The sequence below is a fragment of the Saccostrea cucullata genome, unplaced genomic scaffold, assembly GCF_032062105.1.
Source record: "Saccostrea cucullata isolate Sc308-1 unplaced genomic scaffold, CSIRO_AGI_Scuc_v1 ctg388, whole genome shotgun sequence".
Lineage (NCBI taxonomy): Eukaryota > Metazoa > Mollusca > Bivalvia > Ostreida > Ostreidae > Saccostrea > Saccostrea cuccullata.
In genome coordinates, this window is record NW_026928889.1 from 261299 (window position 1) to 279393 (window position 18095).

The 18095-nt window shown below is 33.5% G+C and overlaps 2 protein-coding genes across 3 annotated transcripts; one reads left to right on the plus strand and one right to left on the minus strand.

Moving 5' to 3' along the window:
* Positions 1-4385: 4385 nt before the first annotated feature.
* On the minus strand, positions 4386-10368 carry LOC134279065 (DNA excision repair protein ERCC-1-like). Of its 2 annotated transcripts, XM_062761405.1 has the most exons (5): positions 10330-10368; positions 10197-10299; positions 5663-5820; positions 5155-5403; positions 4386-4870 (listed from the first exon to the last, which is right to left on the minus strand). In XM_062761405.1, exons 2-5 carry the CDS (start codon positions 10280-10282, stop codon positions 4461-4463), a joined length of 903 nt encoding a protein of 300 aa, XP_062617389.1. In that variant the 5' UTR covers positions 10283-10299; positions 10330-10368; the 3' UTR covers positions 4386-4460. The 2 variants fall into 2 exon arrangements, with proteins under 2 accessions (XP_062617389.1, XP_062617388.1); XM_062761404.1 differs by lacking the exons at positions 4386-4870; positions 5155-5403; positions 5663-5820; positions 10330-10368 and adding an exon at positions 6647-7850 and having other exon boundaries at positions 10197-10295.
* Positions 10369-10577: 209 nt separating this feature from the next.
* On the plus strand, positions 10578-16503 carry LOC134279066 (U6 snRNA-associated Sm-like protein LSm8). The gene is made up of 4 exons (XM_062761406.1): positions 10578-10699; positions 14336-14376; positions 14708-14835; positions 15789-16503. Exons 1-4 carry the CDS (start codon positions 10669-10671, stop codon positions 15877-15879), a joined length of 291 nt encoding a protein of 96 aa, XP_062617390.1. The 5' UTR covers positions 10578-10668; the 3' UTR covers positions 15880-16503.
* Positions 16504-18095: the final 1592 nt, after the last annotated feature.

Sequence of the window (18095 nt, forward strand, 5' to 3'; positions counted from 1 at the left end):
GTCCTTAAAGTCGATTTCACTGTAATATATCGAGATGATATACATGTACATATGCCAGAGCAAGAATTCAAACACATACGGTTACTATTACGCGTAAAAGAACATTCATATATTATTTCTCTGGAGCTTATGCCCATACATTATACAAATTTCTGTGAATCCTGAAGTGTGAAGAGAGAGAAAAATATAATTTGATATCATTTACCTTAATTGCTGTAGTATAGGCGATGCATAAATATAATCCACGTGCGTCATTAAAGAAAAAAACAGAATTTTAATTCATCACCTGATGTTATTAACACATAATGAAGTGTGTAAAGATTTTTATTTTAGAGTAATTTTTGTTCTCATTAATGTTACAAAATGAATTACCCAAATTACCATAAAACCGTATATATATATGTATACTTTGTAATGAATTCAAAACAAATCATCCTACCTTTTTTTAACCAAATCCATATTTTAATTAAGTATATAATCAGAAATATTAATGATTCACAAATTGTATGTTCATTTCAAGCAGTTACAAAGCTAAATAAATGTTATTAATGAGTAAAATTAACAAGAGATCTAATGGTTACAAGTACTTATCCGAGGGCATAGCTATCTTTTATAGATTCTGAAGATTTTTAAATAACCTAGCAAACACAGAGGATGGCTAAGCTCTGTAAACGTTCTTTTCATCAAAATTTCTTTTACATCTCCAAGCTTATTTACAGTAGCCTTGTCAGCTATAGCTTGAGATCAACTGTACATTAAATTCGAATGAAATATATGGAGAAAACGATCACTTTTCAGGTTAAAAAGTCTAATAAACAATACAAAATAGGAGCAGAGCAAACACGGACCTCCGAAATACCAGTATCAGAGGTGGGATCAGGTGCCATTGAACACTGAGCATTCCCTGCTGACCCGTCACACCCGCCGTGTGCTGCTTGTCATGATCGGAAAATAACAGAAAAATCTCAGTTCAGTGTAAATAATGGTTTAGTATGAAAAACGTCAGTCAGCATTTGACTCAATGATAATTTGTATTTACTGACAAGGTCATTGTATCGACTAAAGAACTTACGAAATTATGTTTTTAAACCTGACTGCTGATATTCTATTTCATCAACTTGTTTGTCAATAATTTACATCGTTTTAGAAATTGTACATACGTAGAGCAAGCTCTTGAGCATCGAATCAAGTGAGAGATATAAACTCCGTATGCAGGTGATAAAGGTATTACCTGGTAATATTGCTGCAAAAGTAAGGGAAGTTGACGATTGAAAAGTTTGACATCACGTTTATCAAAGCGCTTGGTTATTAGATTAACATTAATGTCTTTTTCAAGTAAAATATCCTAATATGAAACAAATGTGTCAGAGACGGGGGTATCTTTTACCTCAAGCTCAGCGGGATACATCGTATCGATATAAGAATGGAAATAATTATTGTTAATTGACAATACGCCGTCGATATACATGTATCTTAATGTGGAGTTGAAGGCCACAGCAAGCGTTTTCTTCTTTTCACGTATAAGATTTTAGATAAATTCTGCTTCATATGAATACAAAAATAGGTCTGCTAATAACGGGGTGCAATTGGTACCATGGGAATTCCAATAGATTGTTGGAAGACCTGGACTGTAATTTATCGTCGGGAAATGGTGTTGTATAAAGTTGAAAAGTCATGTTTTTAAGCTGTAAATTTTGGTAGAACAATGTGTCATGTTAATGTTATCAAAAAGCCTGGACTGTAATTTATCGTCGGGAAATGGTGTTGTATAAAGTTGAAAACTCATGTTTTTAAGCTGTAAATTTTGGTAAAATCTTGTGATTTGAAATTTTCCAAAAGTTCTTTGAAATTTTTAAGTATCCACGTCTGATTTACACCACTCCTCGAATATCTTGTTGCAAAGTACTCTTGAAGTTTCTCCTTCACCACTGTTAATATCTAAGTGAGGAGTAAAGAAAGAGGCTTGGTTGCATGAGCATGGAACCCGCTATATGTATCTTTGGTTGTAAGGATTTTTATGGAGTTTCAGAATCCAATACAGGTATGGTAATTCAAATTTATTTTAATTGTTTGAGATCTTAAACATAACATACAATTTATATAATGAACCTTACAAACGAAGACAATGTGTAATCCAACTTAGGTCTATATTCATAGTTTCCGTTCTAAGGAAGAAATTCCTCAAAATCATATTTCAGTTTTGAATATTTTTACTTTTTTTTTTATTTGACCTGTTGGTTAAGTTGAAAACCAGTACAAGACTGTTTGGAACTATTAGAGTTTTTTTTTTCAAAAATAAGACGACAGCTCCTCTTTGATTCAAAATCCTTTGATACTTCCAATTGGATACATCCATTATACGTTATCTATCACGCATATTCATCATACTCTCTTTTGTTAAGCTGTGCATATATTAATATTCGCTGATACCCTGGCATACTCTACTAACTAGACTCGACTCTTGGCACGGTTGATTTTTTTTTTTTTTTTTTTTGGCATCTGTAGAATATTAATCACTCAAATGACAAAAAGTTTTGATTTTTTTTAATTCATTCCTGTTTAAAGGATCACTTCATTATAAATAGGGATCTGACCTATAGGACCGGGCTTGGTTTTATTCTCTACAAAAAGCTTGTCGATTTCCGTTCTGATTAATGACATTAGGCTGAATACATATAACAATTTGTTTTTCCCAAATCTTTATTTCAGTGAATAGAGATAAGAGGAACCCTTTTTATTGATTTTCTGAGTTTGTTATCTCCAAATGTAATATATATTACATCTCATTGTGCATAAAGGTAATGTCTACCGTCTCTGCAATTCTATTCTTTATGCCTAGGCTATTTATCCGTGGATATGATAAAAACTTGTCATTAATACGTTCAAATTATGAAGGCTTAAATGAAATCCAAGGGGTGCAATTACTGAAATATGTAGCCAAAATCAATGTGATTAAATTCTAAGGAATACATACAATTGAAATTCATCGCAGCTCAATGCTGCCAAGAATACCCTATTGAGTAACACACAGTGAGTTATTCTTGTCCTCGGAGAAAGTGTGCTTATACTGGGGTTCGTTCCACCTGACTGACAACTGTATATTGGATTGTTACGATTTAATATCTCTTTAGTGTTCCTTATATCAAGAATGGGCATGCATAAGGCATAGAAAATCGAAGGAAAAATACATAAGTTTGTAAAAAAAAATTTGAATAGTCTTTGAAAAGGCGAAATTAAGAACTTTATAAGTGTTGTACCAGGTGGATTCGATCCCCCGACTTTAAAAAGAGAGTATCCAAGGTTTAAAAGTTTGCGCATATATCAACTGAGCTAGTCTGACTATAAGGAAATATGGCATAAATTTAAAGCAGATTATGAAAATCTGGTTTCCTTAATTTTTTGTAGGTTTTTTCAAAATAAATTATTCCTTACATCCTAATCTATCAAAATATCACAATTTTATTTAGGGGCAAGCCTGCCCTGATGGACTTCAAGGCCAAAATTCATGCAAAAATCAACGCTTTAAAGGACAAAATGGTGTATCGATCAACTTTGGAAGTTTATTGTAAAGTTGTAAATAATAAATTTTAGGTAAAAAATACAAATTTAAAAAATCTAGACATATATACGGTAGAAAACAACAAATAAAGATTGATTTTTAAATGTCACTTTTTCCGAGAAATTGTTCTCTCCTATAGGTCAATTCTTTTGTTAAGCGAATACATCCTTTACCTGAACACTTTACTGCGTGAAAACTCGTGTCTTTCCAGATATCAAAATGTCTCTTAGAGACGGCTTGAGAAAGGCGTAGTTTTTATTTGATATTAAAAGTTGCATTAATACTGTACTATAAAAAAGTAATTCTTCTGAAAAAAAATAAAACTTATCCTATCGTTTAAGGACCGATGGCTCCTCTTAAACTGAAAATAAAAAGATATCTCTAAGGAGACTTTAGACCCTTGATGTTCAAATAACAATATGAACTTGTATTTATCTGAAAATTTCCAACATAAATACTTATAGTGAAAATTCAACTTTGTTGATAGTACTGCATTAAAAAAATAAGGAAAACAATTTTTTACAAGTAATCACAGTGTGTAGATGGGGAAAAATCTATAAAACGTATATATGTGCAAAAAAAGGACAAGGCTTTTATAAGATGCATTCATAAATATGCAGTTATTCCCAGACAGAGCAGTTACAAATTCAAATCATGATTCCTGGATGTCTTAGTGGCCAAATAAGGGTATATAATCTTTTTCAGAATAGCAGGAGCAGGACCAGGTGACTCAGGTGAGTATGGTGGTTCATTAGCCATAAATTATATCTTGATAATATCTCTCCTCAATTAATAAAGGATCATATCATTAATAAGAATACAATAATTACTTATATGTATCATATTTATTATTTTCAACAAAACCTGCAAACAAGCTTTTACTATAATGGCATTTCACAAATCACACCCCCGACATTTTGTAAGTGTCATAATCTGGCACTTTGGGCTTCACAGTAAATGTCTTTTTAGGTTTTATCTTCCTCCCGTGATACCCAGTTTTACGGTGCCTCCACCCTGTCCGCGGCCTGTATCCTGACCGCATTTTCTCCCCCACCCCCTTCCACGGAATGTCATCATGTCCAGCATTAGACACTTGTCCTACTGTTGCCATACATTTGGGGTCCAGAACTATTTCATGCTTTGATGGCATTCTTAATACAACACTTTCACCAACTTTTCTGAGTAGTTGGGCACTTGAACCCCCAGCTCTACAAATCATCCCCCCTTGACCAGGTATCTTTTCTATGTTGTGAACAATTGTTCCCATAGGAAGAGCACCTAGTGGATGTGAATTTCCCTCCATGGCTCGCACTGAAAGACAAATAAAGCATTTTTTATCCAACAGAAAATGCATTCTATGACATCAACCATTTATTATTCATACGTGTGGAGGAAGAAAGGTTACAGGGTTATTGTAAGTAAAATTTTCCTCAGAACATTAAATTTTTATCAAACAGAAAAATATATTTAATGGGATCATTCTTTAATTTGGGATGATTCTTGTTTTAATTATCTCAATATCTGTGCAATGAAGCTTTCCATCAACATATATTATTGAATGCCAATCCTTCCATTCATTTAAAGAATCTTTGTACCTGAGATGGTAGGTATTTCCTTGCTGATTTTGACCAGGTCCCCCTCTTTCATGTTCTGGGTGGCGATGATGTATCGCTTATGGTTACCACTTCCCACGAGGGCTAGGTGAGCCGTCCTGACCGGGTCAGGCTGGATACGCAGCACCCTCTCCTCCAGGGGTTGATCTCCCTTTGTGTCCGGGTACCTGTCATCCCTCATGTACCAGTTCACTTTCGGTCCTCCTCCAATTTTGGCATTAACAGTTTTTCCTGTGTAAACATTAATTCATGAAATGAACACATATTTCTTTTACAGGACAAGAGAGAGAACTCTTTTAATAAACTGGACGTGCAACCATTAAACAGATAAAATGCCACTCAAAAAAAAATGCATGTCTCCTGATTCAATTGGGGGACAGATGATAGTGGATGATCTTTTTTTCCTTGAAACATTTATTTTATCAAATATAATGCGATCAGATCTAACTTTGAAAATGAATATTTCAAATTAATTGTAACAATTTAATACCATTAAGATCTCTTCCACCACTCCGGATAAATGGTAGTGGTTCAGTGGTGTACTTTCCATCAGATGGTAGAATGGGGCGCCCCATAGGGACATAATAATGTGGTCTCCTTAATGTCTTGAACCTCCTCTTAGGTCTGTATGTGTAAAGTCTAAATGATCTACAATAAAAATAAAGAAAATACATATTTTTAAGAAAACTATTCAGGACATTTACAGTTTTGTGAAATAATGCACATTTCTGGTATTAAAAATTTAGGTGATAACTACCAGGTAATAATGAACAAAATCATACTTCAGAAAATTCAAACTTCAATCAAAGAGCAAAAATATAATTATATTTCAAGTTGGGGGGGGGGGGGGTTGTTGTTGAACACCTTGGAATAAATCAGAAGGTGCTAATACAATTTTTGGTTTTTATGTTGTTGTTTTTTTCTCATGGATAAATTGCAGACAATGTTTGCATATGAAATTTCAACATTTAAAGTCAATTTCAGCAATTTATATGAAAATTGTATCTAATTAAAGCAATTCTTTTACCATGACTTTTAAATACATGTATCTAAATAAAAAAAAATAATTGTCTGATTCAGTTCAAACATATTTCTTTCATTCTATATCTTCATTGTACGTTGTTCAGCAAAAGATATAACCTTACAATATACACATGTATTCAAATTTAATTCTGAAACAAACAAACATATACTATTTCAAAGAGAATATTTATTCAGGATATAGCTGCATGCATAAATACTAGATACAAGAATGATGATACCAAAATATCTTTACATTTTTACATGACAATACAAAATTCAGTAAGCAATGTTCACTGATGTATATTATACATTTCATTCGACCTTACCTCATTTGGGTGAATTTAAAACGGGGCGAATTCAAAAATTTCAGTATAATTTCTTAAACAAAACTACCATTAGGCGAATTTAAACGGAGCAAATTTGTTTTACAGTGTGAAAGGGCGAAAATAAACCCTGTATACAGTATATTATACATTTCATTCATTCAGAGCTGATCATGTACGAAACAAATCATATGAAATGTACATTTTTTAAAAATAGGTATACATATAAATTTCATGCCTTCATTTCTTTTTCTTAGATTTAAGGAAAGGTTCATTGAATAGGTCAAAAGCTCTTTTGGCTTTCTGTGGACCGAATCCCGGACAAAAGCTCAGGTCTTCCTGGGTTGCCTTCAGCACGCCCTCCATCGTGTGAAACGTGTTCAACAAGGTCATGGCATCTGTCTTGTTAACTGACCTTACAGAGGTCAAACACTCTGTGACCTTTGACATGTAGTCCTTTTCCGTTTTTTCCATGATGGCCTCTGGTGGTTTGTGCTCGTAAACTTTGTAAGTTTCCAAATAGCGCCCTGCCTCCTCTGGTGAGAATGCTAAAATTAGGGTACAGTCAGCCAAGATACAAATTTTTGCTAATTCTTTTACGAGATGATGGGGTTCCTTGATATCGACCTGCACCAATAGCACTCTGAGCTCATAGTACCTGCGTAATTGTTTCAAGCGTTCATGAATGTAGTTTGGATTAAGTTGGTGATAACGAAGACTAAGAAACAAGGCACAAGCAGTTTTTCCCATTTCATAGTCCGGAATTATTTCTCCAAACTCGTAGGGAATGCTGCGGATAAACTTAAGTATTGGATTTCCTCTTTGTCTTGAATTAACAATGATACTGTTAGAATTCAATGATTTAACAGCTGTTGGTATGCCTGTTTCAGTGGCAGCAGTGGATGTTGATGGTATATCAGTCTCAATCACAGATTTTGAAGAGCTTGGTTCTGAAGAACTTTGTGGCAACTCTTTCCCAATCTGGACCACAGGTTTTGAACTCTGTGGTTGCTCTTTCACACTTTTGAACACAGGTTTTGAACTCTGTGGCAACTCATTCCTACTTTGGATGACAGACATTGCAGGTTTAGGTTTTGGTTGAACTAAGTTTGATTCAGATTTCTTGTCAGCTCTTAATGATTTATCAAGGTCACATGCATCAGTCACTTTTCCTTCTTTCTTCATTTTTTGAAATTTGCTGAACGAGCTCACTGATGAAGTATTGGGATTATCTGTTACTTCAGCAGCAGTTGGAATTTTAAATTGTTTTCTTTTGGATGCCATAGTTTTTGTTGTAGTAGATATAATGTATTCTTTAGTTAAAGTCTGGAGCTGAAACATAAAGAATGTCTGTCTAAGATGGGTCCAATACCTCGAGAAGAACGGTCAACAGTTGTTCAATTAGTATTAGGATGACCAGGAGTTGTTTTTTTTATTGTGCTTAAACTTAGTTTCCATGCAATTTCAGGAAACCTCTACACTTTTAATACATAGAAATTGTCATTTCTGTTGCTTTCAACATTCTAATTCTAGGTATTGAGGATGTTTAGGTTTACTTCATGTTTTATTTATTATTATCATGATTATAGGGCAAACATAAATTGGCAAATGATAAGGCTGGGCAAAAATATCAATATTTCAATAGTGTTAAAAATTTTGTATTGCAAGACGTTTTTGTAATACCTATATATAAACCAGGAGAATGTTTTGACTAGAATTCTATCATTTATTAAGAAAAGTTGTCAGAAAGGTTTGTGATTAACATGATTTTAGCAAAAGATTAAGACAGAAGCTTTTGCATGGGTGTATTTCAATATATAAGTTTAATTAATTAACTTGATTCTTTTCCCTTTTGGTTACTTATCATAGTTACATGTATGTACATTCTGCATGTAAATTGAAGTTAATATAATGAGATAATGCCATTTTAATTACGATCGTTGAAAATATTGCAATACATGTCGCAATACGGTTATAAATATCGCAATACGAAATTTCTTGCCAATACCCAGCCCTAGCCAATGATAAAATAGAGTCATTCAATCATTTTTTAAGGTAGATCTTAGGGTATCCACATCAACATCAGTTGGAAAAGAGTAATATATGTTGAAAAAAAATTGTGAGCAGCAGAGCTGAGCAACCTCTGGAATTCAAGATGTCAACTGCCAAGTCAGGTGTTGTTTTTTACATACAGATACAAGATTTTTTTAAATGCTTATTTCAGTGATTTCTTTAGTTTATTTTTATTTTAATGAATGGTTTTAGACAGACATAGAAACACACACAATTCACAAAATACTCCATTCTGAAACCAAGCGCCCATGATTTTCTCATGTAATCACATCATTGGTCAAAGATTCATTGTTATTGTTTTGCTTTCAATTAATTATTAGATTTACTCAATTACTGTAATTTTTGATTCTGTGCATCATATCATGCTCCACTGTGGGCCAAACAGGTCCAGTCCAAAGACTATTTCTACCTACGTAGGTATTAATAGCTACCTAGGTATTTAAAGCTACCCAAAGTAGCTATTTTTACCTACTTTCTGCTTTACTTGCATTTTGTGGCCAAATGCAGGAACGGCGCAACATGGTGAGCACAAAATTTCTTGATACAGTCACACTGATGATGAATATGACAAAAATTTGGCCAAAAAATGAAAACTTCGCATATTATCAATTTTGCATAGAAACTAATGTAAAATTGCCGATTCAGGAAGTAATCATTTTTTGGCCAAAATTTTGTCGTATTCATCATTAGTGTGACCGTATCAAAAAATATGGTATTCACCATGTTGCGCCGTTTTGTATTTTGTTCGCAAAACCCAGAAATTATATAAAGTAGGTAGAAATAGCTACTTTTGGTAGCTTTAAATACCTAGGTAGCTATTAATAGCTACGTAGGTAGAAATAGTCTTTGGACTGGACCTGCCAAAATTGGTTGAATAAATTATTAAATATTCACTTCTATTTACGGGTGCGTCGATTTACCCAAAAGGACCCAAAAGGACCCAAAAGGAACCCAAAAGGACCCAAAAGGAATCAAAAGGAACCCAAAAGGACCCAAAAGGAAATCAGAAGGACTCGAATTAATATATTATAATACATTGAAAATTAATAATTTGAATTAAATTATGAATATTATATTATAAATTTACCTAAAAATTGGCAAAAACATACATTTATATTGTTGCAACTTTTCTTAAAGAAATAACATACGACTTTTATAACACATCAATCATTAAATCTGGTCAAATATGCTTTGATTTCTTTTAGCTGAATTTAACAAAGTGCACTGTATTATTCTATTTCTCCTTCTGTTTTATTATATCTTATTATATGATATTTGATAAATAAAGAAATAAGTTTATTTAATGACATGTTCTAGGCATATGGTATCGGGGATGGGTGGGGGTGGAGGAGGGGGGGGGGGCTCCCACCTCAACCCAAACACGCACTTTACCCTCAAAAAACTAGTTTTAGTTTTAATAAAATATGAAAGTATTCATTATATATCCATTTAATCTCTTTATTTCAAGTCCTTTTGGGTCGTTCTTAATTTCCTTTTGGGTCCTTTTGGGTTCCTTTTGGGTCCTTTTGGGTTCCTTTTGGGTCCTTTTGGGTTCTTTTGGGTCCTTTTGGGTCCTTTTGGGTAAATCGACGCACCGCTATTTACCTTTCTGAGCAACACATTATGCTTTTAAGATTTTCACTGACTGCATTCAGTAAACATGATGTCTGTTTGAGAAACAACGCTGCCATGTTGTTCCTTCCACTGGCTTCCAGTATTTCTTATTTTCTAGCAGAACTCTGAGTAGGCTCACATTTTCAAGGGCGCAGACATTTTTCTTTCTCTCGCGCATGTGCAGTGAAGGGGTGTGTTATTGCTTTTAATTTTTTCTAATTGTTACACAGTCATAATGTAAAATATACATTAAAATTTTCTCGTTTCATTAATATAGCTAATTAAGAATCATATGTTTTACATTTTAAAAGCATTTTCATTTCCATCTATGCCAAAAATAAGTGTTATTTTTGTGTAGATTAAAGGTCCCTTGATTGATCAATATTTGCTTCTCCCTCCTCAGAAAAGGAGAAGATAACTCGTACTATTGTATTCGTTTTGAAAGCGTTTCCAGCAAAGCAGTATGTCCTCGGCGCTGGAGTCTTATGTTAACCGTATCCTTTTGATTTGTTTGATTAAGTAATTTATTTATGAATCACAATTTTTCCATGATCATTATTAATGCCATTTTAAAAATGGAGTGATTGAATCCTTTATCTGTGGTTATCAGTGTTGATTCTTCACTGTGATGGTCAATACACTGAGTCCTTTCATTAGGCTTAGCCCTGGTATAGAGACAAGAGTTTAAATTTTCTCTAAACATTCAAGAACTATAAAGCTTGTATAATTCACCAGTCTTTCACTAAAATACTAGTCCAAACTGAAACAAAACAAAACATTGCTATGCTTAACATGCTTAAATTTTAATAAATTTTTGAGACATCAAAAAGAATTCAAGGCCCTTACCAAAATATTGACCTTCTGGCAACATCTTCTGGCTTTATTGCCGCAATATTGCAGCAACATTCTGGCAATACATTGCCGCAATATTGCGGCTATATCGTTTTTCGTATGTAAATTAGTTTTGCGGCAATATTGCCAGAAAGGGGTTGCGGCAATATTGCTGCAAATCATGACCCAAATATTGATCTTCTGGCAACATCTTCCGGCATTATTGCCGCAATATTGCGGCTATATCGTTTTTCGTATGTTAATTAGTTTTGCAGCAATATTGCCAGAAAAGGGTTGCGGCAATATTGCTGCAAATCATGACCAAAATATTGATCTTCTGCCAACATCTTCCGGCATTATTGCCACAATATTGCGGCTATATCGTTTTTCGTATGTAAGTTAAGATATTAATTGGTATTTAATGGAAATAATGATCTATCAATCTAACAATTAACAAACTGTGCTGAGGAATATAACAATTTAAACAATAGCAAGCCACAGGGTCAATAAGAAATAGCTACTTCTGCTATTCTTTGAACAGATAGAAAATTATATTGATCATCATAATGAAAATCAAGATATGTTTGTGAAACACTATGCGCCTTGTGGCAATAAAGTTTGAAAAAGCTATTTATAGCATATGGGTCACAGTCAAGGTCACAAGATCATTGATCTTGGTGTCATTTGAAAGAACTTAATTGAAGGGGAGTATGCATACTAAATATGAAGTCTCTATCTCTTATAGTTCAAAATTTATGGCAGAGGATCAAAATAGCTATTTCTAGCATAGGGGTCACAGTAAAGGTCAAATTGTCATTGACCTTGGTGTTACTTGAAAGAGTTTAATTAGTGAAGGGTGCATATCAAATATGAATTCTCCATCTTTTATGACTCAAAAGTTATGTCGAAGTTTCAAAAAATCTATTTTAAGTATATGGTCACAGTCAAGGTCCCAAGGTCATTGACCTTGGTGTTATTTGAAAGAGGTTAATTAATGAAGTGTGTATACATAATACAAGTTCTCTGTCTTTTATTGCTCAAGATTTATGTCCAAGATTCAAAAAATCTATTTTAAGGATGTGGGTCACAGCCAAGGTCTCAAGGTCATTCAGCTTCAGGTATTTTTTGAAAAAGCTTAATTAGTGAATTATGCATACTAAATATAAAGTCTCTATCTTTCATTAATTTTAAGTTATGACGAATATTCGAAAAAGCTATTTTTATCATATAGGTCACAGTCAAGGTCACAAGGTCATTGACCTTGATGTCATTTGAAAGAACATAATTAGTGGAGTAGACATACCAAATATGAAATCTTTATCTCTCATTGGTTCAAAAGTAATGGTGAAGGTTCAAGTTTACAAACAGACAGACAGAACAAAAACAATATGTACCCCCGATCTATCGAGACAGGTATAAAAATGTTTATAGAAACAATATTAATATGCCACTGTGAAAATGTCCAGCAACTCTGCATTTATTTTCAAATAACATGCTTTAATTCATCTTTTCCTGCTACTCTAGGATATATAGACATACAAGTCTAGTATGCATGCATCACAAGCACTAATTGAAACACATATAATTTTTCCAATTTTTATCTCCATTGAATCATTGACATCTCAAAAAGAATATTGGTTTTGACTCACCAAGTCTGATGATATGGAAACAGCTAGAGTATACATATTCCTATAATTCTGCTTAAATTCTTTTTTCTAGTCAGTCCACATAATGCAGTCTTACTACTCATCTTGACTAATCCCACTGTACACAATTAACAACTCTAATCAACTTGATACAAGTCAGTAATGAAGCAAAACATGCTTGCCTTTGAATTCCCTCCACTTTATTTAAAAAGAGGAAGTAAATGACTGAGCATGCTCAACAAATGGTTCATGGGTAATCCTAGATGTTGCCAGAAAGTTTTTTCTGGCAGTATTGCCAGAATGTCACCGGAAGTTGTTGCAGCTAGCGGTGATATTTCATTTTTTCTCACAGTATTGCCGGAATGTCACCAGAAGTTGTTGCCGCTAGCGGTGATATTTCACTAACCCAAAAAGCTTGTTTCTGGTGACAAAAATGTGTTGCCGCAATGTTGCCGCAATATAGCAGCAATATTGCTGCAATAATTTTACTTTGGTAAGGGGGGAAATAAAAAAAAAATGTTCTGAGATAACTGACGTTACATGTACATGTAAAATATACCGGAATGCCTCTAGAATGTATGAATATTTGTACAATGTGAAGACAGCAATTTACAATAAAATGTTGATGTTTCGAGAAGTCTGGTGCACTGACTAAGTGAATTATAGCAATGTCACTAATTAAAAAAAGAAGAAAACAAGTCAACTGTCATGTACACAAGCAGCTAGACATCTTTCCTTTACCATACATGTGTAACAGAAGGTTGCCCTGAAAAGTCCCGAATCAATTGACAGAAATCGATTTCAGTTTTAAGCATTTATTGATTACAACAATTTAACAAAACATTCATGATAAACAATTTAATGCTAACAGGTCAAATGGAGACCACTTTCTCTCCTAAAAATACGTCAACTGTCTTCAGTATGAAAATCAACACTGTCCATTAAAAATTACAACAGTCATATATACATATGTAGTAATAACACCATCAGGCTAACCCGGACCGGGACGTACTGTACGTGATGCACAATCAATATAACAATGAGTATTATGTTAACAATATGTTAATAGGTATATTTATGTACATAATAAATATAGACTTATGCTAATTTAATATCAGTCAATTTAATGTACACAAGTAATACTCAATTACTGGAATATTAATTATTATTAATTACAGTTAAGTGTTAAGTTTTGCATTACGTCACGATCTCTTTCAACAGATGCATCCAGCGTAAACATGATTGGTCAACTCATATTATCAACATTGACACGGAAATAGTCTGTTGCATGAGCAACCAATCAGGTATTAGGAGAAACTTCCAGTCAAAAAGGTTGCAGTTAGGAGGCGTGTACTATTTACCTTGAGCACAGCTCATAGGTTGTGATGTAAAGCAAAACTACACACTTAACTGAAATTAATCCATATTCAACTAAAGATATCAACCGTCACACATGTATGTTAATTTACTCTTTTTACACAAACATATATAAAATAAAGCAAGACCAAAGTACCTGAGGCTGAGTACTCCTGGATCTTTTACCAGGTACCATGTCAAAATATAACAGACTACTGCGTTTCAGTGTACATGTAGTTCTCACGTTGTGTATTATTGAGTAAGAATTCTGAATTATGCCCTTAACTAATTAACTAGGGACAGTTTCCATAGTAACAGCTGATGGAAGAATAATTGTAGTAAGTATATTTACCTTTTGTTTGATAATTGCATCAAATCAAAAGTAGTCCATAATTATTATAAAAAGACTGTATTCAGTGACGCATATGGAATATTACTCAATAAATAAATTTATAAAATATTAAATTCATCAAATGAAAAGATAATTAAGGTACCTCAGCTTTATCACATTTTTTTTATTAAATGTCATTTTACAAACACACATTCAGTAGTGAATAAGCTTTTCCAGCTTCAAATTTTCCAAATTCATTTTATTTACTGTTCCCGGGAGTTAAGAGTTTGATCTTGTCATATAAAAGATCTGGTCTAAAATTTGTTGTTTCTTTACAGGGAACGTTGAAAGGTTTTGATCAGACCATCAACTTAATTCTTGATGAGAGCCATGAAAGAGTTTACAGCACATCACAAGGAGTGGAGCAAGTCATACTGGGATTATACATCATCAGGGGGGATAATGTGTAAGTACATAAAAGAGGGTAAAACAAGTCAGTAATGGAATTTGGAATTTTTGAAACTTTTGGAATTTTACACCATTTTTGGAGATAATGTGTAGAAAGTAGGTCACAATGGGTGGAGCAAGTCACACTGGGATTAATCAAGGGAGATAACATGTAAGTGATTCACAGTCAATCACAGAGGGTGGAACAAGTCATACTTAGTCTGGATTGTGTAATATGTAAACACATAACGGGGGATAAGACAAGTCATACTAAGTCTGGATTGTGTAATATGTAAACACATAACGGGGGATAAGACAAGTCATACTAAGTCTGGATTGTGTAATATGTAAATACCGTATAAGCAGAATTTTTAGCGAGGATTTGATTTTGGCATTATTAGCGAGATTTCTGAGATCACTAAAATTAAATATCGTTAAAAATAAACTATGTTTAATTTGTATTAATTAGCTTCATTAGTGAGCATTTTAAAATCACTAAAATTACTTCTCGCTAAAATTAAATTACCATATTTTAAGGACAAACCGCTAAATTTGCATCTCGCTAAAATTTTCACTTATACGGTACATCACAGAGGGTGGAACAAGTCATACACTGGGATTGTACATCATCTGGGCAGTTATGTGAATTAAAGTCATTTTACATTTTCAACTTGCCATTGCAGTAAGGCCCTGTGTGTCCATCTTAAGCGTTAAGTTCAAAATCAAGAGAGATGAATTGGAATTAGAAGAAAGGCATACAATTTTCTTTAGATATTTAAATATCTGCTTAAAATTAAATATTGATATTTTATTTATCGGTTTCCTTACATTTACATTGAAACAAATATAAATCTTCTATCTATAGCTGTATCAAATTGTTACTGGCTAACTTGTATTTTGGAATATTATACTCTGTAATAGAAAAAGAGAGAGAATCCTATGTGTTCAATATGCTTCGTTTTCTCTTGACAGAGCTGTGATAGGAGAAATTGATGATGACACAGACAATGGATTAGACTTCAACAGCATCAAGGCAGAACCACTCAATGCCGTGACACACTGAAGACAAGAGTCCCCACATCATTTAAATCATGCATTGCCGTACCAAACATTTGAGCCTTTGGCAACCTGAAGGCTTATTATTCCATCATCACTCATAATCTTCATCTTTTTTTTTTCATCATTTTAATATCAGAGAGGAACATTCCCATGCAGTACTGTTCAAAGAATTATTTTTTAATGTTTAATTATAACTGTGTACAAGGGACATGAAAAAGAATTTCTTCATTTGAATAATTTCTAATAACATGGTTGATGTTAAAATTTAGATTTAATTAAATGGTAATCTAGAATATGAGAACTTACTTTTATGTACATGATGATGAAAATGATAACATTTATCTGACATTTTTACATCAATTAATTGTTTGTGGATTCCAAAAGATAAATTTAAATCATTAAGTGTGAAGTCATCAACATTTTTCATATTATACATGTATGGTTGATAGAAAGTATATATTTGATGGAAAGTTACATGTATCTTTTTTTAAAATGTTTTTTAGTTGTACATTATTATATATGAATGAGGAGTAAGTCCCAGCCATTATCCAAGCATTGGGCTTGTATTGAAAGTTGAAAATATATGTTCTCTTAATATTTTGTAGAAATAAAATGATATGAATGAAGATGTATGAGCCAGAGTAATCAGTATTTAGCTACATGTCTGATATAGACATTGTTTTTATTTTCCTTTGGTTAAAGTAAAAATATTTCTGGGAGTGTTAGACTAATGCTGTGATATTTCAATGTGTGTGGTACTGGTGGGTAAGATTGAAACCTTGTAATTATAGCACAGCCTGTGTACTCGTTTCTTCTATAAAGTCTTATTGAAGGATTTTAGATATATAAGTAAATTTTTTCAATTAAAACTACAAAATAACTTAAAAAGCCAAACTACCTCAAGAACTAGTGAAGACTAGAGAGATTATGTGGAAAAATTTGAATTAACAGATACAGATAGAATTATATTTTTTTTGCATTCCTGTAATTAAATAAAAAAGACCTGTGCTCTCAGGCATTACATTCACCTTTCTTCCAAAATTGTTAGCTCACCTGAGCCGAAGGCTCAAGTGAGCTTTTCTGATCACATTTTGTCCGTCATCCGTCCGTCTGTCCGTCTGTCTGTCCGTCTGTAAACTTTTCACATTTTCGACTTCTTCTCAAGAACCACTGGGCCAATTTTGACCAAACTTGGTACAAAGCATCCTTGGGTAAAGGGGAATTTAAATTGTTAAAATGAAGGGACATATCCCCTCGCAAGGGGAGATAATCAAGAAAAGACAAAAATAGGGTGGGGTCATTAAAAAATCTTCTTCTCAAGAACCACTGGGCCAGAAAAGCTGAAACTTATGTTGAAGCATCCTGGGGTAGTGTAGATTCTAAATTGTTCAAATCATGACCCCCGGGGGAAGGGCGGGGCCACAATGGGGAATCAAAGTTTTACATAGAAATATATAGGAAAAATCTTTGAAAATCTTCTTCTCAAGAACCACTTGGCCAGAAAAGCTGAAACTTATATGGAAGCATCCTGGTATAGTGTAGATTCTAAATTGTTCAAATCATGAACCCCGGGGGAAGGGCGGGGCCACAATGGGGAATCAAAGTTTTACATAGAAATTTATAGGAAAAATCTTTGAAAATCTTCTTCTCAAGAACCACTGGGCCAGAAAAGCTGAAACTTATGTGGAAGCATCCTGATATAATGTAGATTCTAAATTGTTCAAATAAAGACCCCCGGGGGATGGGTGGGGCCACAATGGGGAATCAAAGTTTTATATAGAAATATATAGGAAAAATCTTTGAAAATCTTCTTCTCAAGAACCACTGGGCCAGAAAAGCTAAAACTTATATGGAAGCATCCTGGTACAGTGTAGATTCTAAATTGTTCAAATCATGACCCCCGGGGGAAGGGCGGGGCCACAATGGGGAATCAAAGTTTTACATAGAAATTTATAGGAAAAATCTTTGAAAATCTTCTTCTCAAGAACCACTGGGCCAGAAAAGCTGAAACTTATATGGAAGCATCCTGATATAATGTAGATTCTAAATTGTTCAAATCATGACCCCCGGGGGAAGAGCGGGGCCACAATGGGGAATCAAAGTTTTACATAGAAATATATAGGAAAAATCTTTGAAAATCTTCTTCTCAAGAACCACAGGGCCAGAAAAGCTGAAACTTATGTGGAAGCATCCTGATATAATGTAGATTCTAAATTGTTC

Bases quoted from the DNA above. Each gene is read 5' to 3' on its own strand.
- LOC134279065 (XM_062761404.1), bottom strand. From the start codon at position 7,802: ATGGCATCCAAAAGAAAACAATTTAAAATTCCAACTGCTGCTGAAGTA.
- LOC134279066 (XM_062761406.1), top strand. From the start codon at position 10,669: ATGTCCTCGGCGCTGGAGTCTTATGTTAACC. The intron at 10,700-14,335 runs GTATCCTTTTGA...CTAATTAACTAG, and splicing joins GCTGGAGTCTTATGTTAACC to GGACAGTTTCCATAGTAACA. The intron at 14,377-14,707 runs GTAAGTATATTT...GTTTCTTTACAG, and splicing joins CTGATGGAAGAATAATTGTA to GGAACGTTGAAAGGTTTTGA.